The 25327-nt window shown below is 37.0% G+C and overlaps 1 protein-coding gene across 4 annotated transcripts in view; it reads left to right on the top strand.

Annotated features, from left to right (window-relative positions):
* The first annotated feature begins 537 nt into the window (after window positions 1–537).
* Window positions 538–25327, top strand: part of Stx17 (syntaxin 17) — a 59487-nt gene continuing 34697 nt past the window's right edge. The window contains exons 1-3 of one of the 4 annotated variants that reach the window (XM_074051382.1): window positions 538–618; window positions 9016–9200; window positions 17378–17443. In XM_074051382.1, the coding sequence (XP_073907483.1) occupies window positions 9078–9200; window positions 17378–17443 (189 nt within the window). In that variant the 5' untranslated portion in view covers window positions 538–618; window positions 9016–9077. Of the gene's footprint in view, window positions 671–706; window positions 991–1076; window positions 1102–9015; window positions 9201–17377; window positions 17444–25327 lie in introns of those variants that run through there. The other 3 variants (XM_074051381.1, XM_074051384.1, XM_074051383.1) reach the window with 3 other exon arrangements.

Below are 25327 nucleotides of genomic sequence, written 5' to 3'. Positions count from 1 at the left end.
AATAACCAGTTGTGAATCCAGTTCTGTCACAAACTGAATAGGAGTGAGTCACTTAAAACTCTTTGTTGAGCCTCAGAGTCATTATCTATAAAACCGGAATAAGGACAGATGACTCCAGCACTCCAGCAGTTTTTACAAAAAAAAATTTTACAATTTGTCTGAGCTTCCATTTCTGGCCTGGTACAGTTAAGACACGCACTCCTGCCCAGTTTGCCTCCCCAGGCTTGGAGAGTGAAGGGGAAGGCACAACCTATTCTGCACTTGTAAAGAGCTAAGAACACACAGAAGAACAGAGGGAACTATGTTAATTGTTTTTAAACACAACACACAAAAAAGATCCTAAAAAGTGCTTGACGTCCTTTCCTCCTGACTACAGCGTCACAACCCCACAATGTAAAGCAAGATCACTTTTTAAAAAGGTTTGCTTGGTCCAGAGCGGCCTAGGTATTTGCATGCCCTGCGCACGCACCACACCCCTTCCGCCAGCTCCTTGGGTCGGAAGGGGGCGGGGGCCAAATAGGCCCGCCCCTGACGACGCCCCGCCCCTGACGACGACCCCTGCCCCTCCCCGCCCGCGCCTGCGCTGTGCGCACCGAGCCTCGAGCGCCCCAGCCGGAGGTAAGGGGCTTTCTCCGGGCAGCCTCGGGGGCGTTGGGCCTTGACGGGCAAGGTGAGCCAGGCAGTCCCGACGCTAGGGAGAGGCGCCAGTCGGGGAACGGAGCATTAGACCGGAAGTGCGAGCATCCGGGGGAGGGGGGCTCCTCCCGGGTTTCGGTTTTGGACCAGCTGTTCTAAGCGAGTGTAGGGAGGCCGCGGACCGGACCCGAAGAGCGTCTTGGCCTCCTGGGGTCGAGGGTGGAAAAGTTTCCCGCGCCTGCCCCGCCCGAGGCGCACCGTGGGTTCCGAGTTGTCAGGGTCGCCAGCGGCTGAGTCCGGGGAGCCAGCATGCCCCACTGTTTGGTGGTGGGCGCAGTTGGTGTTGTGGCCCAGGTGCGCCGTGAGTGACACTGCGAGGGATGACGTGACGTCCGGGGACACAGGGAAGGACCGGGAGCCGGGGGCCGGAGCCTCCTGTCAGCCAGACTGGGAGGTTCGCACAAGGTCCTACACCCAGCCCCCTCCTTTTGGGTATCCGAGACTTAGAGTGAGGGGACATACAGTGGGACCAGGGGCCTTGACTTTCCTCTCCAAGTTCAGGACATCTTGGATCTGGCAGAAGCGCAAAGCGACGTGCTGACGACGTCGGTGCCACCAAAATGTCCAATTTAGGCTGATGGACGGTGTTTATTATTTTGGGGGGGTTGGTGTTGCCACCCGTTCAAATTTTGGACTTTTTCTGGGACGTGAGCCTTTCTCTTATAAATAATCTTTTGAGTAATTTACTTAACCTTTGAGTACTTTGTCCTCATCAGGAATATGAGTATTATGATACCCATCTAATATTAGTTGTAAAGCAGTTCAGTGATCAAGTTCGTAAAGCACCTGGCACACACATGCTACCTCTCGCTTCTAGTATTAGTGCCGTGACAGTGGCTGCAGTTCTTTGGCTTCTAAATGTTTCTACGTGTCTTCTATGAAACATCAATTTTTGTACAGTTAAAAAACCCTTATTTTGAAATAATTACACAATTGTAGAAAAATTGCAAAAGTTACAGGTTTTGTTTTGTTTTGGTGGGACTGGGATTTAAACTCAGGGCTTCATGATTGCAAAGCAGGCATTCTCCTGCTTGAGCCACATCGCCAGTGCATTTTGCTGTAGTTATTTTGGAGACGGTCTGGAGAACTATTTCCCCTGACTAGCCTTGAACCACAATCCTCCTCATGTCAGCCTCCCAAATACAGGTGTGAGCCACCTGTGCCTGGACAGAATTCTTTACAGATTCCCAACATACCATCCCTACAATCATGAAAAGCAAGAAATTAATATTAGAACAGTTCTGTTAACAGAATGCCTTTCTTCTGAGTCCATCATTTCTTTCTTTTTTTAAATTATATTATTGTACCAGGGGTACATTGTGACATTTACAAAAATTATTACAATATATCATAGTTGAATTCACCCTCTCCATCATTCTCCCTTATGCCCCCCTCTTCCCCATCATTTCTTAGTAGTAATGTCTTTTCTGTGTTCTGAAATCTAACCTAAGACTCTACGTTGCATTAAGTTGACATGGCTTTGCTATCTTTTCCAGTCTGTGACAATCTTTTCATGTCTTTTATGACCTTTATATTTTTGAACCACCTTGATTAGCTATCCTGTAGTATCCCTCAAATGGATTTGTCCAACAGTTTGTCATGATTAGATTATGGTTATGTATTTTGTTAAGAATACCACAAATGTATACCCCTTTTTTAGTTTATCCTATCAGGATGTATGATATGACTTGTTGCTTGTGATGTTAATCTTGATCACTTGGTCAAGATGACATCTGCTGGGATTCTCCAATGCAAAGATACTATTTTCTCACTTATAATTGATAAATTAGGGGGAAACTTTTAAACTATGCAAACATCCTGTATCTTCTCAAACTTTCTCTTGCTAAATTTAGCATCCATTGAAATTTGCCTTCAGTAAATTTTTTTTTTTTTTTTTTTTTTTTTTTGCAGTACTGGGATTTAAACTAAGGACCTCACACTTTCTGGGCAGGTGCTCTACCCCTTGAGTGCCCTGGGTTTTTTTTGTATATATTTTATCTCTCAAATTGTTCCAGTTTTGACCTTGGGAGATTTGGTTTTTTCAGGTTGCTTTCTGTACCCCTTTGACATGCCTCCTTCAATTTTTGAGAACTTTCTTTCTGAGACCATAAGATGTTCCACACTCATTTTGTGTTATCCCTGCCCTGGCCCTGGAATCAACCATATCTCCAAGAACCTCTGGTGTCTGTCTTTCTTCTTTTTTGTTTTCTTTTTTCTTTGTTTTTTGAAAATGGTATTTAGACACCAAAATCTGTGCCATAGGTGCAGTCATTGCTTCTGGAATGTCATTGCTTTTAGAGCCTTGCAGAAGACAGCAGTATATGTATATTCACACCCAAGCATATAAGACCTATACTTATTTCTGTATCTACCTGTATATTTCTTAAAAACAAAAGTTCAGCCCAGTAACTGATTCTTTTCTATCACCACCAAGTTCATTCTAGTTTTTTGTCCCTTATTTGTAACTTCTTTCTTTGACAGTGAGACATCTGGCTCTCATATTCTGTGAAATATTTCCTTATTTATTCAATCCTGGTATACACATAAATTTTTCAAATTTCTAACCTGTGCCCCGGAGAGAAGCAATCTTACTAGCATACAGTGTGGTTGGTTTTGTCTTTAGTTAAAATATTATTTTCTGATGTTACTGAGATCACTTTCTTCCCAACTTCTTTCTGTGTGTAATACAATCTTATTTTTGATAGTTTATGTTTCATTTTGGGTTTCCCTGCACCTAGTTATTTTAAATTGTATATTCATTCACTTTTAGTGAATTTACATATAACTTTAGTAATATTCACTCTTTATAGTATACATTTCTATGGGTTGCAACAAATGTATATAGTTGTATATCTGCCACCATAGTCATGATTACAGAATAATTCCATCATCCCAAATATTTTACACTTTTTTCTGAATGCTAAAAATATAACAACTCCATAGAAGTTTTAGAAATTAGCCATTTTTGTATATTTTGTTTTGTCTTTTTCCTAGACATATTTTACACAGGGGAGATCTTAATGTAAATGCATTTTTATCCTCACGTTTTAAGTGTATCTGAAATATGTTCCAATGTTATGACTGAAAAGTCAGGAAATGTCAAAATATGCTTTTTGTTCATTATTCAGACATACTTTTTTTTTTGGCAGCGCTGGGGTCTGAAGTCAGGGCCTCACCCTTGCTAGGCAGGTTCTCTTACCACTTGACCACTCTGTAGCCCCCCCGCCCCCCTTTTTAATGGAGTTTTCGAGATAGCGTCTCGAAAAATATATTCCTGGGGCTGGCTTTGAACCATGATCCTCCCGATCTCTGCTTCCTGAGTAGTTAGGATTACAGGCATGAGCCACCGGCACCCGGCCCAGTCACACTTCTAAACCACATTTTCATATTGAATCAGTATCACATCCACTGCAAAACAACATTCTGTTTCTGACATCATGGTGTCTGCAATAATTTTAATGTTAGGCTATTACTTTCATATAGGAATTTTATAAAATAGAAAATGATAGAGAAAATTAGAAAAAATGCTTGCTAAAAGAAGACCATGACTTGGAAGAGTATCTTGGTTTGGGATTTTTTGTTTTGTTTTGTTTTGTTTTTTTGGCACTGCTGGAGTTTGAACACAGGGTCTCATGTGGAAGAGGCCCTGTGTTCTTGGGGCAGATTGTCTTCTGAGAAATTGCCCTGCAAGGGTAGCAGGTTTTCCTTACACACATGAAGCCAAGCGGCAGAGGCATATATAACCAATCTGGAAATACCACTTTTGGAACTCACGAAAGCAAGCTATTATAACACTGTAGGGCAACAGTAAAAAGAAAGCAAATAGTTCATAATAAGGGATTGTTGAGTGCACTACAAATTGATTAGTGGGAGAGAAGGCTTAGTTGTGTGAATTGTATTTCATATGGTAAATGATACATAAGGTTTAGAGGCAGATGGGTGTCAAAGTTTGTCTCCACAGAGGAACCATCATTGCAAAGCTCTAAGTTGAGATAGGGAGGTAATATTTGGAGAGCTAGGATGGATCTACTCAGATGACAGGGAACTATTGAAGGTTTGACTCAGAGGAGGAACATGTTTTAGATATATTCATTGGTGGTAACTTGCAGGAGAAGAAGTCTAAAGGCTGTGTTGTCATGTGCCATATGTATTGTGTTGTTTGACTAGAATGGTAAGATTAGAAATGGTGAAGGGAGCACCTGTTGAGCAACAGGTATGTTCAAAAAAGCGCTTTTAATTAGAATGATAGTAAACATCAAGGTATCTCCCTATAGTATATAACTTACATGATAGGAGAAAGCACAAAAGGCATGAAATGTTATGTTAGATTAATAATTGACGTATTTAACATATGACAGATTCTCTTTATTTATTTATTTATATTTGTTGAGATTTGGTCTTGCTGTGTAACTGCAAATTCAAGATCCTCCTGCCTCAGTTTCCTGAGTGCTGGGATTATAGGCGTGTACCACCATTCCCAGCTATAACAGACTCATAAGTTAGCAAGAAATAGGCATTCCTGTAGTAAAATAGATGCATAGCATGAGCAGCAATTCATGAAAGAAGAAATGCAAAAAACTAATATATCAGTGCCATTAGTAATGTAAGGAATGCATACTAAAGCAATAATGAGACCTTATTTTCACCAATCAAATGTCTAAGAAGAATGATAACACCAAGTAAGTTGGTTGAAATATTGAGAAATGGAGATTTTGATATCTTGCTGGCTGGTGGGAATGCAAATAATCACAACCTTTGTGGTGCATTTGGTAATGTGTATATTAAAAAAAAACTTTAAAAATGTATCTACCTAATCTCCACTTCTGGGTATTTATTTTATTTTAAAAAACTAATCATACGTAGTACTATGGATTTACGAGTAAGGAGAGTATTGTAATATAGTTTATAATAGTGGAAAATTCGGATAAATCTAAATAGCTAACAATAGCTGATTAGATTGTTCCATAATGTAATACTATGCTGCTGTAAAAAGTTGCATAGGAGAAACATTTTTCTTATACTTAATCATGTCATGCTATTCAAAAAAAGTTTTTGATGAAAACTTTTCAGCATGTTTTCTTTAACTTTTATCATTTTCTTTATTCTTTTCTATTTGTTATCGAGCTTGTTATATTACCTTTTATTTCCTTTATTTTCTTTATATTTTTCATACTTTGTCTAGTAATAGTGTATTTAAATGTAAGGAATATAAATTAATCATTTCTTATCATTCTAGTCCTTTGGGTTTATTTTCTTATTGTTAAAATATGCCTTATAGAGTACTTTATAGCATTTTCTATTTTGAGGTTGAAAAGGGGGGAATTCTACCTTTCAGTAAATACTTATTGACCACATGTTACCTGCCAGATACCATATTAGACACCAGGGATTCCAAGGTGTATCAAAAATTAATAAAAGACTCCCTAGTTTAATACACACACACACACACACACACACATACACACATACATATACATATGTGCCTTTCAGTAGTTTCTTTCATGAGGAGGTTGATAATGAACTCTCTCAGTCTTTGAATGTCTGAATGATTATTTTGCCTTCACTGTAAATGGTAATTTACCTGGATATGTACCAACTCCCTCAGCACTTTGAAAGTATTCCTATCTTTTGGTATAGTACTTTGATGAAAAGTTTGCTGCTTTTGTTGTTTTCATTTATCTGTCTTCTGTTTATCTGTCTTATCTCTGGATTGCTTTTAAAGATTTTTTTCTTTGTCCTTGATGTTCTCTGTGATTTCCTTTCCATGTGCTTAGGTAAGTATACTTTTTATTTATACTACTTGGAGCTTGGAGCTTTTCAAGGTGAGGTTTTATGTCTTAATTTTCTTTTACATTTTCTTTATTCTTTTCTATTTGTTACTGAGCTTGTCATTTTACCTTTTTTTTTTTAAAGAAAATTCACATTTTATTTAGATTGAAATAAACTATACAAAATTGATTTTTTCACCAAAAATAACAGCAATCTTTTCTGTATTATTTCTAAATAAACCACAAAACATTTATTTTTGTAGTTTTTTTCTAATAAGTCAAGATGAGGCAGTATATATAATCATGGAAAAAAGACAGAACAGACAAGCCAGTTGCCTGTAGGGATGGCATAAATTCTGTCTTGAAGCAGAAGTGTCCAACATTGACCTGATGAAAAGCTTATGAAATGTAGGCTCAACAAAGGAATGTAAACAGCAACAACCAGGTATAGAGCAACAATGCAGGCCCTTCCACTCCAATTTGAACTGCAACTGTTCCTTTAAGTTCATTTGACAAAGACAAAGTCTACACTGAATCTTTGTTTGGTGAGCTCACAATTCACTCTCTGGTAATTCCCTTAACTGTTCATTACAGATTTTATCTTTTTTTTTCATTGCTGGGATGGAATCTAGAGCCTTGTGCATACCAGGCAAGCATTCTACCACTGAGCTACCATCCCAGTCCTTGGTATTTTTGAGACAGGGTCTTGCTATGTAGCCCAGACTGGGCTTGAACTCAAGATCCTCCTGCCTCTGTCTCCCCACAGTCATTATAACAGATTTTTAAACTACACTTAAAACTTCTACTTTTATTTCCTTTATCTTTTTTATATTTTCATCTTTTTATTATTCTGTGATCTGAGTGATATCTTCCATTCAGTAATTCTCTCTTTAGCTATATAATTTCCTGTTTAGCTAATCTTTTGAGATTTTTATTCTTGAATTTTTACTTGGTTTATATTCAGATTGGCTTATTACTGTTTCACATATTTTCCAAATTTTTAAGAGTACTTCTTCCTTTAAGAGTACTGTATCTTTGGATATTTAAACATATACCTCAATTGCTTTTCTTTTGGATCACTTTTTATCTCTTGCCCCTTAATTATTAATTCTCCTGTTTTTGAATCTGTGGACTATTTGTTTTGACAACAGACTTTCCCATGTGTCTCCAATTCCCATTCATTTTTGTGGCACTTTCACAGTCTTTGTTTTGGGTGCCTGTAAATTTTCTGCTTTTACTTGGGAGTTGTATCAGACTTAAGAGTCAAGTTATTAGTGTATAGGTAGTGAAAACAGTCTTTATAATCAATACTGCAGGATTTTCAACTGTGGAAAAAAGGAGAAAATATAACATTATTTAGAGGAGTAGTTCATAAGTGGGGATGATAGATTGCTTTGAAAATCTCCTGAAAACAGTGGACTCTAAAGATTCAGAGACTCAAAAAGTCAATATGTGACTCTCCTATGAACCCTGTGCTAAAAAAAAAAGAAAAAAAAAAAACAATGGGATTGCCATAGTCAAGTTAGTTTTTTGGTTTTTTTTAATATGGGAAAGGTTGTGCTAATGAGATGGCATGAAGGCAGGTCTGGCTAAGAGTGGGGCCACTATTCCTAAAAGATCTGAAAAGCTCCAATTTATAAAATAGAAGTAAATTTTCTTCAATTAAAGCCAATGTGTGGTCCTGGGGCTTTCTCATTTCCAGCTCCTACCCTGTCCTCCTGACCCCAAAGATATATCCTTGGCATTCTGGAATACTGGTCAGTAACTGTTGAAGTATAAAAAGCACCCTGTTGTATCTCAAGAAACCTGAATCCAGTTCTGTCACTGGTTATTTGTGTCAGTTGTAGACAATTCTGGTCAGAGAGGGAAAAGAAATTTTAAAGTATCTCGAAGAGAAGAGTTCCATATTCTGTTACAATATATTTGAAGTACCTAATTATATAGTTGTTATGGGGACATTAGAAGTGGAATTTCAGGGCTGGTGGAGTGACTCAAGTGGTAGAGCACCTGCCTAGCAAGCGTGAGGCCCTGGGTTCAAACCCAAGTACCATACACACAGAAAGGAAGTAGAATTTGATACAAGCAGAAGTGTTAAGAATGAAATTTTCCCTTCAAGTTTTTCCATTTGATACCTTTAAAAAAGGTTGTTCAAAATCCAAGGTATATCAGGAACCAAAATTTGGACTATTACTTTCAGTATTTTAAATGGTATTTATGTACATACTTATATAGAAAAAGGCCTGGGGAGACATTCACCAAAATGTAAAGAGTACTTAACTAACAGTGTATAGATCATTGTTATTTTTTAAATTCTTTTCATTTGTTTATATTTACTAAACATTCTAGAGTGAATATATATATATATATATATAACTTTCAAAAAGAGAAAAGGATTTTAAAATACATTGTTTAATAAAGGAAAGCCAAGCCATTACATTTCAGCATGAAGTTGAATATGTATTTAGAATAAGTGGCAATCAACCTGATTGTTAACTTTTAAAGATTATGGAACTGATTTAAAAGCATTCTTAAAGAAATATTTCCATTTTAGGCTTTTCTGTATGAGTGGAGAAGACAGTTGTTGAAAGTGGAAGTGACACAACAATTTTTAGGATGTCTGAAGATGAAGAAAAGGTGACATTACGCCGTCTTGAACCAGCTCTCCAGAAATTCACGAAGATAGTAATCCCAACAGACCTGGAGAGGTTAAGAAAGCACCAGATAAATATTGAGAAGGTGAACTCTTTTTCATTTCTACCACAAGAAAGTTCTATCATCTGATTTATATTTGTTGCGTATTTTAGCTATGTTGAGAATATTAGACAAAAGGCTTTGTTAAGACACCTAGGTCCTGTTTTTTAGCAGCATTATTCATTTTTTAAAAGCTGGTGTTTCATCCAAGACCTAACACTGCTTAACTTCCAAGATCAGATAAGATTGGACATGTACTGGGTGATATGCCATAGACATTTAAGCTGATATTTCTGTTCTGCAAATTATCTTTCATATCTTCTTTTTTGAGGAAGTAATATAAGAATACAGTCTATACTTTTTAAATTGCACATGTTGAGGTTTTAGGCACTTAGTAATTAAAGTACAAACTATTTGATAGTGCACCATAATGTGAAGGCGGGGAACTTTGGGTAATGGACCTTCCTTAATTTCATTCGCCCCATGGCAAGTGTTTTGAATCTTGAGTATATGCCTATCAGTAACTTCTGTCCTCTTCAGGTGCACATATATTAAAGAAGTAAATCATTCTGTGATATGAGGGAATTTCCTTACTCGCTGCTTCTCTTTGAGGAAAGCCCAGAATTGAGAAATACTGCCTAGGTCAGTTGAGGAAATAGATAGAGGGAAGACGAAGTAGTCTCAGGGTGGTGGAACTTGTGTAGCACCTGCCCTGCACAGGGTCTGGTGCAGCGGTTGTGGTTGTGGCATTTATAGCAACCACAAGTTTGCTGAGTATTGAGCATTGATTTGTCACAGTCTGTTGTCTTACTTACTGTGGAACAGCTCAGTGGTATTTCTTCCTTCAATAGCCTGTCTCCCCATTGTAATTTTTTGGGAGTGATTAGGAGGTTTGAACTTAGGGCTTTGTGCTTGCAAAGTTGGTGTTCTATTGCTTGAGCCACACCTCCAGCCCTCTCAATACAAGTTTTCAGCTATGTGTTTTTACTGATGTGAATATGGTCATTAAGCCTTTCACTATAATCTCTGTTCATCACATTCAACTGAGTAGCTTACACAAATAAGAAAAGTACCATTTTCTTCCACAGATAGTATAATGTCTTTGTAGTATTTAAGTTCTTTAAAAAATATAGAAACTAAGTTCCAAAAACACTAAAATGGAAAATTTCAATGCAAATATGAAGGTATTCTCTAGAATTCAAGATTAGTATTTCATCTCTGAATTTTTTTCTTCTTTTCCCGTAAGTAGTGATGCTGTAGCTTTTAAGCATCTGTTAATAAGCAGAAGTTGTTTCTCATGAACTGGGTATTCTCGCTATGATGGATACAAAGAGTTCAGGATTTTGAAACAAACCTTATAAAGATGATGAGAATTTGGCGATGAATTATTTCTGAAATGTAGAAGCAAGTGAACCTTGGTCTGTTAAGGCCATTTCTTCCCTTTATTGTCTTACTTTAAGACTTTGCATGTCTTAGCTTTCTCTCTCCTTACAGTTATTCTATACAAAAATGCCTGCTATCATTACCTTTAAATCCACCTGTATGTATGATCCAATCAGGCATCAATGGCAAAGTCAGAACCCTGGGAGAAAGGTAATCAGGGATAGGAGTGGGTCTGTTGCTGACTGACTTGATTAGTTGTGCCAGACATCATAAGAAAATTATCTCAGAGTTACTTACATTGACCCCTCTCTGCCTGAACATTTTCCTTTAGCCTTTTGTGATTGTTTTTACTTATTGTAAAGCTTTTACACCTTATCAGAATAATTATAGGCAATGTTGTCTTAAGCCAAGTAATTAAGCCCATTCTGGTCTATGTTTTATTTCATGTCCTTGATCATTTCACTTTCTGTTTGTGAATAGCATGTTTTGATAGATATGTTATGGCAATGTAATCACGTTCAAAAGCTGCAGTGCTCATTCTGGGCAGAAGAGTTAAGAACTAAGCTTGGATTCCAGGTGTCTAACAGTATTCACTTTCAAAAAGGCATATTCTTCTTGGAAAGGTGTAGAAAGATAAAATATTTATTATGTTGGCCATCAGTCATCCAATATGAATTTAAAAGAAGAAAGTCAGACTGAAGGGAAATTGAAGGTAAGCCTTTAGCAGAGTGATTCTGCAACATCTGAAAACAATGAGAGTAGTGTGCTGTAGACACCTGGGCTGTATTCCATAGGTCCTTCAGCATTGCATTTTATTACACATGAAAGTTGAAGTGTTAACATTCAGCTTTCTTGGCTAATGTAAGATAGACTTAAGCATAGTTAATAGGAATGGCAAGCTTGGAGCATAGTTTTCTTTGCTTCATATTGTAGAGACTTTGGGAAAAACTTAAGAGTAGGGTTTATACACTTACGGTGTATTGTATAGTTAAGGTGCAAGTGGCAGAAAATCCCCTAATGGAGTATTAGATAATGCATTAATATTAGATAATGGAGTATTAGTAATTGCTTTTGTTTTGCTTTTTTTTTTTTCTTTCACAGTAAGGGGTGTGATCCTGGGCTGCAGTGGCATTTCTGTAGTTGTTAAGGACCCAGGCTCTTTTTATCTTGTTCTCACATCTCAATTTGTTCCTATCTTCTGTTTAAGATGTGTTCTTTATGTGTATCTCTGTGTAAAATGTCTATCCTACTACCAGTTATCACATCCACAGTCCAGCTTGGATGTTATAACCAGTATCATACTTTTCCTCTGTTCTTTTTTCTCTCAATGTGCTTATAACCTACCTATGAACATACACACATACTCTTTTTTTTTTTCAAAGAGTCTTATTCTTGTTTTATGGATCCAGTATCATATTATCTCTCTATGGTGATATTATTATTTTTTAAGTTTTCTGCTTCTTTGTCTTTGTTTTTCTTGAGTCCCTTTTTTTTCTTTCTTTATTTCTCACCCTACCCCTGTCTGTTTCCTTTTGGCTTAGCATATAATATAATACGTTTTCCTTGGCTGGCTGTTAATGTTTAAGAGTGCTAATTGGAAGATGTGTGTATGAGTGTGTTTGTCTATGTGTAGGTAGGTACCAGAGTAGTAAGGGACAGGTCTGTTGCCTGGAGGTGGATGTGAACAGATGAAGATCTCTTTTAATGGGGAACCACCAGTTGTCAGTATCTGTATCAATTCAGTTTCCAGAGAGAGCAGTCCTCCTGTCTCCTACTGTTGGGTTGTTTATTATTTTATTGGAAGTATGGCAGAGCTGGGAGTGAGGAGATTGGAGGGAAAAATACAGCATCAATTTTGTGACCAGCCTTCTGAGATAAGGGAAGGAAAGTGGGGGAGGAGGTACACAGGCTCACCACCACTCAGATTCCTTGCCAGGCTTGATCTTGCTGTTGTGGTACATTGTCTCATCCCTGCCTCTGATGGGCTTAGAGTGCAGGATCCCTAGCTTCTCTGGTTGACCCCTCCAGAGGCTGCCTTCTCAAGTGCTGTCTTCTGTGATGATCAGGACAGGGCAGTTGCTTCAGCACACAGGAGGAGAGCTGGTAGACTAATGGTTCCTTACATAAACTTTCAACTGATCTTGCTTTTCAGCCCACCACATACTTTCACTTATTACTTGGTAACTGGTATCTGATCACTTTGTGTTTCTGGAGTATAGGAATGGCCAACTTCTCAGTCTTTCCCTACCTGCAGGCTTAGGCTTCTGCTTTCTTTGGTCTGCTGGGTCAGTTGAAACATGTCTGTACTCTTTCCAGCTTCCAAAATTTTGTTCAAATTTCTTGTCTATTGATGCTTTTGTTGCATTCTCATTATTTGAATTTATACCTCTTAAAATCTTTGTTGTCATTTAATGGAATTTTGGAAAAGACTAGAGATGAATGTGTGTGTTCAATCTGTCAGGCTTAATGAGAAAGGAGATGATTTATTATTATTATTATTATTATTATTATTATTATTTTGTAGTGCTGGGGATTGAACCCTAGGCCTCATTCATGAGGAGTTTTTCTTAGGTTATTAGTATTAAGAATGTATAAAAATAGATTTCCAATTCTCAAGAAATTTGCAGTCCAGTTAAAGAAATAAGATAGGAAATATTCAAAGAATGATAAGAGGCAGCATATAATTAAGTGAAAATAGGTAGCACGAACCATTTAGGCAGCATGAAGCCTGAACTGTATGGTATAAAATCAGATATAATCAATCTTATTTGTTATTTATCTGTTCTTATTATTTGTTGATTTGTAATTATAATGAAATCGTCTTTATTTCTCTCTTAGACTGTGAATATCTGTTTTAATCTTTCAGTCACCTTTCCCCACCTCTTTCCTTTACTCTGACAGAATCTGGATTTAGTTTGCCTTTCTTTGTGTTTCAGGATAGGCAAACCTGGCACAGGTGGTGAATGATAGTGGGTCTGATGTACATGGTAATTCCTTTTTTGTCAATGTTTGGTTATCAAGGAACAATAGATAGTCCTATATTTCTGGCCAGTAAGACTTGTGGGACTGGGATAATGTGTTAGAAATACAGAAAGTTCTGGGAAGATTTTCTTTCTGTTATAAAGATATACATGGAAGGAACCATCTCTTTCTTTTAGTTGATCTAAAAGAAATGGCCTCTTGCAGCCATTAGGGGACAAATCTGAGGACAAAAACTCCTTGTTGAAAGTAGTAAAGCATAAAGATATACCTTGGGCACTTAGGATCTTGCAAGTTTCTGAATTATACTACCCTGGAATTATCTTCTTACTTCTAAACTGCTTCGTATATGAGACAATAACTATTTACTATTAAAGCCATTTTTATTTTTTGGTTTTGTCTTTTTTTTAGCCTCCCCAAACACAGTATTTTGGCTTAGTTATAGCACTGTTTTACCTTACTGCTCTAGTCCCACTGTGCATATAGACATAAACAGTGTTTTCTATTTAGATATGCTTGTTGGTGATCCCAACTTAACCAAAAATTTAAAGGTTTACTTTTTGAAAAATTTCCAACAAATTATTAAATCACTTTCTCCCTTTTTTTTTTTTTTTTTTGCGGTTCTGGGGTTTGAACTCAGGGCCTACACCTTGAGCCACTCCACCAGCCCTTTTTAGTGTTGGGTGTTTTCAGGACAGTGTCTCATGAACTGTTTTCCTGGGGCTGGCTTCGAACCTCAGTCTTTCTGATCTCTGCTTCCTGAGTAGCTAGGATTGCAGGTGTGAGCCACCAGTGCCTGCCTGGAATAGTAGCTTTTAAGACTTTGTCCTAATTTAGGTATAAAATTGTATAGTAAGCAATAGGAATCTGGATTGTTTTGTTCTTTTTTCTTGTAATTTATTGTAATAAGAGATAAGGTCATCGGGACAGTTATTTCTTCTATTTCCTCTGTGACAAATGACAGCAAAAGTAGTAGCTGTTTTCATTCATTGAGTGCTGTGTTAGGGGTTTTCATGTATCATAGCATTTAATATTGCAGTAGCTTTCTAGGTTAGTTATTACCACTGTCTTCATTTTTTAGGTGGAGAAATATTTAGAGTAGTTAAATTACTTGCTCAAAGGTCACTAAATTAGTGAATATGCTAAATATCTAATAAGCTTAAGATAGAGTTCTTCTAACAAAAGTGAATGAGTACTTGTATGCATTACAGAGAGTGTCAATCCTCAGTAGCTAGGACTATAGGCATGAACCATCACACCCAGTATCATTTATCGCTTAATGGTTTTATTTTAGATTTTTCTACTTTGAAGACCATTTTCCTCAATAAAGAAGGTGGAAAAACATGAAATTGAATAGTATGGTCATATCTATTAGCATCTATTAACAATGTACACCTTACTGTTTGTCATGTTTCAAACATTGTTTATTGTTCAAATCCCAGTTTAGTCACTCCCAGAGCTGGTGGAGCGGCTTAAGTGTGGTAAGTGCTGCCTAGCAGGTGTGAGGCCCTGTGTCAAGCCCCAGTGCTGCCCCCCTCAAAAGAGATGTCCAGTTCAGTTACTCCCCATGGAGTGTGCTCTGATTGATACCATCTGCAATCGGATACAAGCACACCATCTGACACAGAGTTGTGCAGTAGACGTTAATGTTCACAGATTTAACATCCACGCCTTAAGCATTTATGGGAAATGTGCAGATGTCATGCTCTTAGGTAACTGTGGTAGTGAAATTGTAATCTCAGAAGACCATTGAAAGGATTTTGATATTGCAAGAAAAACCTTTGCATGCAGGAAGCGCATACTTGGAAGTGGAGTGTGTGACAAATGAATTAGCCTGCCTAGGCAGTCAGCATAGGCACTATCAGGTAATAGGTTTTTTTTTTAACAGTACTGGGGTTTGAACTCAGGACCTACACCTTGAGCCACTCTGCCATCCCTTTTTTTTGGTGATTTTTTTTTTTCGAGATAAGGTCTCTTAACCCATTTCCCTGGGCTGGCTTTGAACTGTGATCCTCTGACTGCTGTCTCCTGAGTAGTGAGGATTACAGGTGTGAGCCACTGGTGCCTGGCTAGGTAATAGTTTCTGATGTATTAGATTCAGAATACTTATGGGATTTAAATGTGTTTGCTGTTGCTTTTGTATTTTTGATATTTGGTAAGCATACTGAGGTGAATTACTCTTTATCTACCCTTTGGGGTAGATATCTTTATTATGTGCATAGTCCTTAGTTTATGGTCTTCAGTCATTGGGACACCTGCTGAAATTATGTATACCTTTTTTGTAAACTCTTTGGTATTTTCTATGTAGTCAGTAACATTATTTGTGAAGACAAACTATTTCTTCTTTCTAATCTTTACCTTCCTTCCCTCTCTTCCCTCCCTCTTGTCATTCCTCCCTTCTCTCTCTCTCTCTCTCTCTCTCTCTCTCTCTCTCTCTCTCTCTCTCACACACACACACACACACACACACACACACTTTTTATTGCACTGGTTAGGTCCTCCAGTGTGACGTTGAGTAGGACTGGTGAGATCGGACTTCTTTACCTTCCGAATATTAGGGAATGGTTCTTTACCACTAAGTATAAGTATTTATTTTTTAGTAGTTGCTGTATAGTTCAGAATATACATCTTTAACATATTAGTCTGCCTTGTATATCACTTCATATGTGTTATAAGAACCTTTTAACACTATGCTTCCAATTCCTCTCTAGGGTCTTTGACCTATTATTATACATTTTACTTCTTTATTTATTACTAGCCCCATAATATACTAATATATTGTTGTTATTTTGAATTTATATAGTATTATCATTCAAGGAGATTTTTGTTTGGTGGGTTTGAACTCAGGGCCTTGTGCTCTTCAACGTAAGTCACACCCTAGCTCCTCAAAGAGATTTTTTTAATTTACCTATATATTTACTATTTTTATCTCTTTATTCATTTGTGTAGAACCAGGTTTCTGTGAGGCATCATTTTCCATCATCTTGAAATACTTCTTTTATCTTTTCTTTCTTTTTTGGGGGCAATACTCAGGTTTGAATTATTGCTAAGAAAACACTCTACCATTTGAGCCATACCTCTAGACCCTGATACTTTGGTTATTTTTCAAATAGGGTTTCTTACTTTTTGCCCAGGCCAGCCTTGGACCATGGTCCTTCTATCTTTGCCTACCAAGTAGCTGGAATTATAGGCATGAGACACCATGCCTCACCTTCCTTTAACATTTCTTGTAGTACATCTGTCCACTGATGATGAATTCTGTCAGTGTTTCTGTTTCAAAAAAGTCTTTATTTTGCCTGCAAAATAAAGTTCTGGATATAGAACTCAAGGTTGAGTTGCCTGATGTCTTCCAGTACTTTCATGATGTTCTGCAGTCTTCTGGCGAGAAGACTTCCTATCGCTCTCATCTTTGTTCCTGTGAACATCATCTTCTCCCCTTTGTCTGATTTCAAAATTTTTCCTTCTTTTAACTCAGTTTTTAGTTCTTAATATTTAATACTGTCATTGAAAGAAATTTAAAGTTGCTTATATATAAGAAATGTTATTAATCTTTTTTATTTTTCTACATTCTCTTTTCATTCTTTGTATTTTCCATGTCCAGTGAGTTTGTTATAAACAAAATGCATATCCTTTTCCAGTGAAATAAAGTAACTTTTGTTTGTTTTATCATTTCTAGAATTTTGTATGTGCTACTGTTAAAAAATTCCTACTTTGTCTGGTCTTTGGAAAGTTAATTACCACTACTAAATCACTATTTCCTTTAGCTGGTGTGTTTGAGTAGATGAGTAAAGATTTTTGTGGCCACTGGAAGTCATCCTCTAGTGATGAAAAATTCAGTACCTTTTCCCTCTTTTTTATAGTACCAACGATGCAGAATTTGGGACAAGTTACATGAAGAGCATATCAATGCAGGACGTACAGTTCAGGTAAGGGTACTATATTGTTTCTGGTAAGTCAGTTAGAAAAAGAAAGGCTTAAGAAAACTTTCTAAAATAATACAGGTTGACTATCCCTTATCCAAATTGCTTGTGACCAAGTGTTTTGGGTGGGGCAAAGTCTAAATGAAGTTAATTTATGTCCATATGTACCTTTTACATGTTGTCTGAAGTTAATTTTTTTAATGAAGGAAATTGTGTATAATATTTTAATGCACCTATCACATGAGGCCAAAAGCTCTAACTTTTGGAGGATTTGGGATTTGGAATTTTTGAAGTGGCAATGCTCTGCATGCCTTTGTAGCTGGATCCTTCTACACATATTTGTTACTATTTTCCTCCAGGAGTGATACTTCAACTTACACTCACAATCAGTGCATTTTTCAAAACCTTACAATACTTTTGTTACCTATTTCTGAAAGTTTTGCTTATTGGTAGGTTAAGATAATACTACTTCTGTTTTAATCTGTTGTTTTGCTTTGAAGGGTAAGCTTTTTTCACATATGCCTTAGGCAATACTTTCTTGATTATTATTTATGTTTCTCACATACATTATATTACATTGATGTCTTTTGTAAGAGCTCCTTTTAATTTGAAAGATTTGGATCTTCTATCTGTGATTATGTATTACAAGTACTGTATTAGTTATTTGCTTTTTAAAAAATAAAACTTTAACTATCTTAAACTAATATTTAACAATAGTGTGCTAACATAGTTTAAAAAGCCAAATACAGTTGAGGGTTTATAGCACCCTGCAGTTCTCCAAGTCCTAAGTGGAAGAAAACATTGGGAATCCTTTTGGCCATTTTCCCTGATATGTAACTCTTTATTACTAAGTACCCCACATTCACTGGTATTTCCTAGTTAATTGTGTTTATTGTTATCGCTTCCCTTCTTGCCATGGCAGGTGAAACTCTTAACTTTCCCTGCCCCGCCCCATGTAATTGCATATATATAATCTTTGGTTAAATTAGCACTCTCTATCTCATTATTTTCACTTTAAGATACTGTTTTCTACCAAGCCAAGAGGCAAAATTCAGTATAACCCTTTACTTTTTTTGATGTTAATAATTATCTCATTTAAATAATTGCCTGGCTTTCTATGTATTTGTTAAAATGCCCCATGTCTGCATCATATGCTGTATGTGCTCAGCTATCTCAGCTCCATTCTTTTATTTGAAAATTTCCTCCCAAATCCCTTCCCTTCTTCCTTCAGTTCCCGTGTAGACTTACTCAGTAGGCTTGCTGCACAGCGGCAGCTCTGGGACTCCCCTTGGATGCTTGCTCCGCTGTATTAGGTGGCTATTCTCCTGGATATCATGTCTTCCTCATTTTTTATTTACTCTGTTGTTTTATTGGAGAGATCCTTTAGTACTTAGGAGGTAAATATTTAAGTAATTGTGTGTCTAAAAGATGCCTTTTTCTCCCCTCACATGTGATTGCTAATTTCGCTAGGTGTAGAATTCTATTTGGAATTCTCTCTCAACAGTGAGGACCTCCCAGTTCTTTTGTGTGACTCATTCAAAAGATGGAATCATTTGATTTTCCAGTCTCTGCCTAAGACCCATTTCCTGCTCCCCCTTTTGGGGAGCCTTGTGATCTCTTTATCCCGGGTATTTTGAAATCTTATGGTGACATGCATTATGTAGGACCCTTTCAATCTAAAGATCTGGTTTCCATTTGTCCCATTTGTTTGCTTATTTCTGGGGCTGCTTTCACACTACAGAGGCAGAATTGAGTAGTTGCAACAAAGGCCGTATGGCCTGCAAAGCCTAAGCTGTTTACATCTTCTTCTTTGCAGAAAAGGCTTGCCAGTCCCTGTTTTATTGAATATTGGAACTCTTGGATCTCATGTCTAATTTTATTTTCTGTTTTCTGAGAGATTTCCTTAGCTTTATCATCAACTCTTTCTACTGTATTCTTCATTTGTTATATTTAATTTATAAGACCTTTTTCATGTTCTCCTTTCCCCTTTTCATAGCATTTTGTCTATGGGTGAAATAGCTCCTTTTATTTTTCTGAGACACTGAAAAGTCAATCGCTTATCTCCTGCACTTCATTTAAAGATGCTTTTGCAAGCTGATGGTTTCTTTGGGAGAACCCCCAAATATGAGTATCTGGAAGTTGTTCTAGTTGATTGTTCTTAGTCATCAATTCTCATTCTCTCTTTCATCCTTTTTTTTTTTTTTGGTGGCACTGGGATTTGAACTCAGGGCCTTGTGCTTGCTAGATCAATTCTCATTCTCTATGGCAAGTAGGACCTGCCTACAGAGGCAGGTTAGATGAAGGCTTTCATTGTTCAGTGCGGGCTTTCACACAAATCCCTATTTCTAACTCTGTGCCTGTTGTTTCTGAATATAGAGTCAGTGGTTTCTCCAAAGATTGCATAGTCCTCTAGAATTTCAAAAATGTTAGTTTACCTTCAGTATAGTAAATACACTGGGATAGAATGAAATGAATGCAAGAGATCATTAGAATAGACTACAGAGGTCCAGGAAATAGATATTAGTAGTTTAGAGATAGGGAGATGGAGAAAGCCAGATTGATTTGAGATTTAGGTGTAAATATAACATATCTCTCTCTACATATATTTTACTGCTTGCAACTAAATTATAGGCCCAAGGAGCAGGGACTGTGCCTCTACCGTTTGTCTATTCCACAGAACTTGGTGCCCAGCAAGATTCAATATTTATTGAATAGTACTGAGCATGTTAATGTCAACAAGATTGTTATGCTTTAGCTTCCTTACCATCCTCACTGTTTAATATATCATTAACAATCATGGTTTGTTTGGAATATTGGTTATGGTCAAAGTATTTATTTACTGATTTTTAAAATATATATTTACATTATTGATCTCCATCTGGCACAAAAGATTTATGTGTGCCATTAAAATAGATCAAAACCATTGTTCAATACAGGTATTTGCTTAGTTTTATTCGTGTCTACCCCTGAATTTTGTGTATAGGTTTGTTCTTTGCTAATTTGTGTGAAAGCTATTTTTGGAGAAAATTAGATGGCCAGTTATCATAGACTTTCCATATTTATCACTTTTAGATTTATGTAAGTGAAAATATCTTTTCACTTTCATTATGATATCTTTTGAGAAAAAGGACTTTTCTTAATTTAAATGTAATCAACAGGGCTGACAGAGTGGCTCAAGTGGTGGAGCATCTGCCTAGCAAGTGTGAGGCCCTGAGTTCAAACACAGTACCACCAAAAAAAAATTTTGAAACCCTTTAAATATAATGAAATTTATATGGTATGTGATTTTGATGTTTTGTTCAGTAAATTCTTTATAATAAGATCGAGAAGATAAACAAAATCTTGTTTGTTTCAAACTATTTCATTAATCTGTTCTTAGGTACCTTACAGTTTTAGAGAGCTTGTGTGTATTTGGGGAGGTGTTAAATGTTGCCTTGCTTTTAAATTATGCTTTCTACTTTTTGCTTCCATAAGTGGAAACATAGTTAATTTCCATGTATAGATGTTTTAGCCATTTATTTTAAAACTATCTTATTATTGCTAATAATTGATCTATAATCCCTTTGGGTTTTCTTTTTATAGTTAAACTTTTTGAGTACTATTTTTCTTCTCTTGTAATATCACCCATTTTTTCAGATTCCTTTCTTGTTTTGATTCCTTGTGGAGTAAAGCATAAAGGGCGTCAGCTCCCCTGCAAAAGGTACATTTTGGTGTTGAAATAAGTGCAAAGTGGTTGTACTACCATCAATACTTTAGAGTAGTACTTAGATAATGCAAATTGGGAATAGGCCAGTTTTGTTTTAATTAAATAATTGTGATTCTGGAGCCCTTAATAATAAATTATATGATGTCTAGAATGTGTTTACTCTACATTATTTGAACGTTTACCAGTGGACTTGTGCTCTGTGTTTGTAAAGAAATCAGATTAATTATTATGATACCAAATGTTTTCTGCTGTACACAATTTGCTCTCAAAATTACATGTTGTAAAAACACATTAGGAATCTTAAATCGATATTTAATGAAGGCTAATATATGCATAGCCACTCATCTTTCAACCATTAAATATATAATTAGCCATTTTAGAATTTTTAATTAACTTAGAATAATTGACTTTTTATAATTTTCATCACTATAGAAGTACATATTTGAATATGCTTTTTAATCTCTAGACAGGAATTTTGGGATTTGTGTGTGTGTGTATGTAGTTTTGTAAATGGAATTGGCTCCTTGATTTCTTTCTTTCCTGTTTTTTTTTTTTTTTTGGCAGTTTTGGAGTTTTGAACTCAGAACCTTGAGCTTGCTAGGTGGGTGCCCTACCCACAGAACATGCCCCTCGTCCCCAGCTCTTTTTGCTTTGGTTACATTTTGGATAGGGTCTTGCATTTTGCCTCAGACCTCAGTATTCCTATATGTATGCGTCCTGCACAGCTTACAATACAGGTGCGTGCCACCATGCCCTGAATATTTATTGGGTCTTGCTAATTTTTTTTTTTTCCTGGGCTGGCATCAAACTGCAAACCTCTGCCTTCCGAGTACCTGGGATTACAGGCCTGAGACACTACACCCAGCACTTTGTTTCTGTGATTTCTTTTTCAGGTATTTTGCTACTGATGTAAAGAAACATCCTGCAACTTTGCTACATTTGTTTATAGGCTTCTAGCACTGTCTTTTTATTTCTTTTGGTTTTTTAGGTGCTGAAGATTGAACCTAGAGTCTTGTGTATCCTAGGCATGTGTTATACCACTGAGCTACATTCCTATCATTTGTCTTTTTTATTATTAGCATATTATTGTTGTACTAAGGATACATTGTGACATTTATATAAGTGCTTGCAATATATCTTAATTAGATTTACCCCATCCTCTTTCTCCTATATCTCCCTCCCACTTCTTAAAACTATTTCAACAGGTTTCATTGTTCTATTTTCATACATGAATACAAGATAGTTCCACCATAATTGGCTTCCTTCACCCTTTCCTTATTCCCTCCCTTCTCCCCACCGGTTCCCATCCCCAGAGAGGACCTGTTTTACCTTCCTGTCCTTCATTTTTAAAAAAGACATTTTTGTTAGTTTATGATAATTATACACGGGAGTTCATTGTGACATTTCCATATATACATGTATTATTCTCCAAATTGATTCATCTTTGGGATACTTCTGAGAGAAAGAAAAAAATCTGTAAGTAGTCATTAAATTGAGAAAGAAGTAGGTATCTTTATTTTTCTGAAACTTTGGCCATAGTTTACAGTTTACTCTTTGCATGTGAAGCCTTTTAAATATTTGATTTATTTTCTTTTTAAAAAATTAATTCACTGACTATAAACCATTAATCTAACTTGTGGATGTGTCTGCAAATTTTCAGAATTTGGCACCTTTGTCTTTTTGACCTGATTATTAGAACAACAGAAACATTTGAACATTTGCTATTTTCTAGATGCTATACTAGAAATTAGGGATACAACTGTGATCAAGAGTTCTTGTTCTCAGATCTTTATTTAGGGAGTAGCAAGTGGAGAGTTTTTCTGTTTTTTTCTTTTTTTTTTTCTTTTATTATTCATATGTGCATACAAGGCTTGGTTCATTTCTCCCCCCTGCCCCCACCCCCTCCCTTACCACCCACTCCAGCCCCCTCTCTCTCCCCCCCACCCCCTCAATACCCAGCAGAAACTATTTTGCCCTTATCTCTAATTTTGTTGTAGAGAGAGTATAAGCAATAATAGGAAGGAACAAGGGGTTTTGCTGGTTGAGATAAGGATAGCTATACAGGGCATTGACTCACATTGATTTCCTGTGCGTGGGTGTTACCTTCTAGGTTAATTCTTTTTGATCTAACCTTTTCTCTAGTTCCTGGTCCCCTTTTCCTATTGGCCTCAGTTGCTTTAAGGTATCTGCTTTAGTTTCTCTGCATTAAGGGCAACAAATGCTAGCTAGTTTTTTAAGTGTCTTACCTATCCTCACCCCTCCCTTGTGTGCTCTCGCTTTTATCATGTGCTCATAGTCCAATCCCCTTGTTGTGTTTGCCCTTGATCTAATGTCCACATATGAGGGAGAACATACGATTTTTGGTCTTTTGGGCCAGGCTAACCTCACTCAGAATGATGTTCTCCAATTCCATCCATTTACCAGCGAATGATAACATTTCGTTCTTCTTCATGGCTGCATAAAATTCCATTGTGTATAGATACCACATTTTCTTAATCCATTCGTCAGTGGTGGGGCATCTTGGCTGTTTCCATAACTTGGCTATTGTGAATAGTGCCGCAATAAACATGGATGTGCAGGTGCCTCTGGAGTAACAGTCTTTTGGGTATATCCCCAAGAGTGGTATTGCTGGATCAAATGGTAGATCGATGTCCAGCTTTTTAAGTAGCCTCCAAATTTTTTTCCAGAGTGGTTGTACTAGTCTACATTCCCACCAACAGTGTAAGAGGGTTCCTTTTTCCCCGCATCCTCGCCAACACCTGTTGTTGGTGGTGTTGCTGATGATGGCTATTCTAACAGGGGTGAGGTGGAATCTTAGCGTGGTTTTAATTTGCATTTCCTTTATTGCTAGAGATGGTGAGCATTTTTTCATGTGTTTTCTGGCCATTTGAATTTCTTCTTTTGAGAAAGTTCTGTTTAGTTCACGTGCCCATTTCTTTATTGGTTCATTAGTTTTGGGAGAATTTAGTTTTTTAAGTTCCCTGTATATTCTGGTTATCAGTCCTTTGTCTGATGTATAATTGGCAAATATTTTCTCCCACTCTGTGGGTGTTCTCTTCAGTTTAGAGACCATTTCTTTTGATGAACAGAAGTGTTTTTTTCTTTATTCATTTATTCATATGTACATACATTGTTAGGGTCATTTTTCCTCCCTGCCCCCACTCTCTCCCTCTTCCCTCCAACCCACTTGCTTCCAGGCAGAACCTGTTCTTCCCTTTTCTCCAGTTTTGTTGAAGAGAAGACATAAGCAACAATAAGAAAGACATAGCGTTTTTGTTAGTTGAGATAAGGATAGCTATACAGAGAGATTCCTAGCATTGCTTCCATGTGCCAGTGTATTATAACCCAAATTGATTCATCTCCACCTGACCTCTTCATTACTTCCCAGTCACATTCACATATTGACCTCTGTCGTTTTAAGGTTACTGTATTAGCTCCTCTGCAGTGGGGACATCAAACACTTTCAAGTTTTGGATTTTCTGCCTATCCCCATTCCTCCAGTATGTGCTCTCCCCTTAGCGTGTGACCCAAGTCCAACAACATTACTGCCTTTGTCCTAGATCTAAAGTCTGCAGGAAGGAGAACATATGAGTTTTGGCCTTCTGAACCTGGCTAACCTTACTCAGGATGATATTCTCCAGTTCCATGTAAATGATAAGATTTCATTCTTCTTCATGGCTGAGTAAAATTCCATTGTGTATAAATATCACATTTTCTTAATCCATTCGTCAGTAGTGGGGCATCTTGGCTATTGTGAATAGCGCTGCAATAAACATGGGTGTGCAGGTGCCTCTGGAGTAACCTGAGTCACATTCCTTTGGGTATATCCCTAGGAGTGGGATTGCTGAATCATATGGCAGATCTATATTTACTTTTTTAAGCAGCCTCCATATTGTTTTCCAGAGTGGTTGCACCAGCTTGCATTCCTTCCAACAGTGTACAAGGGTTCCTTTTCCGCCACATCCTCGCTCTTTCCTGTACTGACTTCAGAGTTTCAGGTCTGATATTAAGGTCCTTGATTCATTTTGAGTTGATACTAGTACAGGGTGATAAACATGGATCTAGTTTCAGTTTTTTGCAGGCAGATAAATCACTTTTCTGAGCAACATTTGTTGAAGAGGCTGTCTTTTCTCCATCATACTTTTTTTTATTCATATGTGCATACAAGGCTTGGGTCATTTCTC

Source organism: Castor canadensis, chromosome 13 (genome assembly GCF_047511655.1).
Source record: "Castor canadensis chromosome 13, mCasCan1.hap1v2, whole genome shotgun sequence".
NCBI classification, from domain to species: domain Eukaryota; kingdom Metazoa; phylum Chordata; class Mammalia; order Rodentia; family Castoridae; genus Castor; species Castor canadensis.
This window is presented reverse-complemented; position numbering and strand designations above follow the sequence as displayed.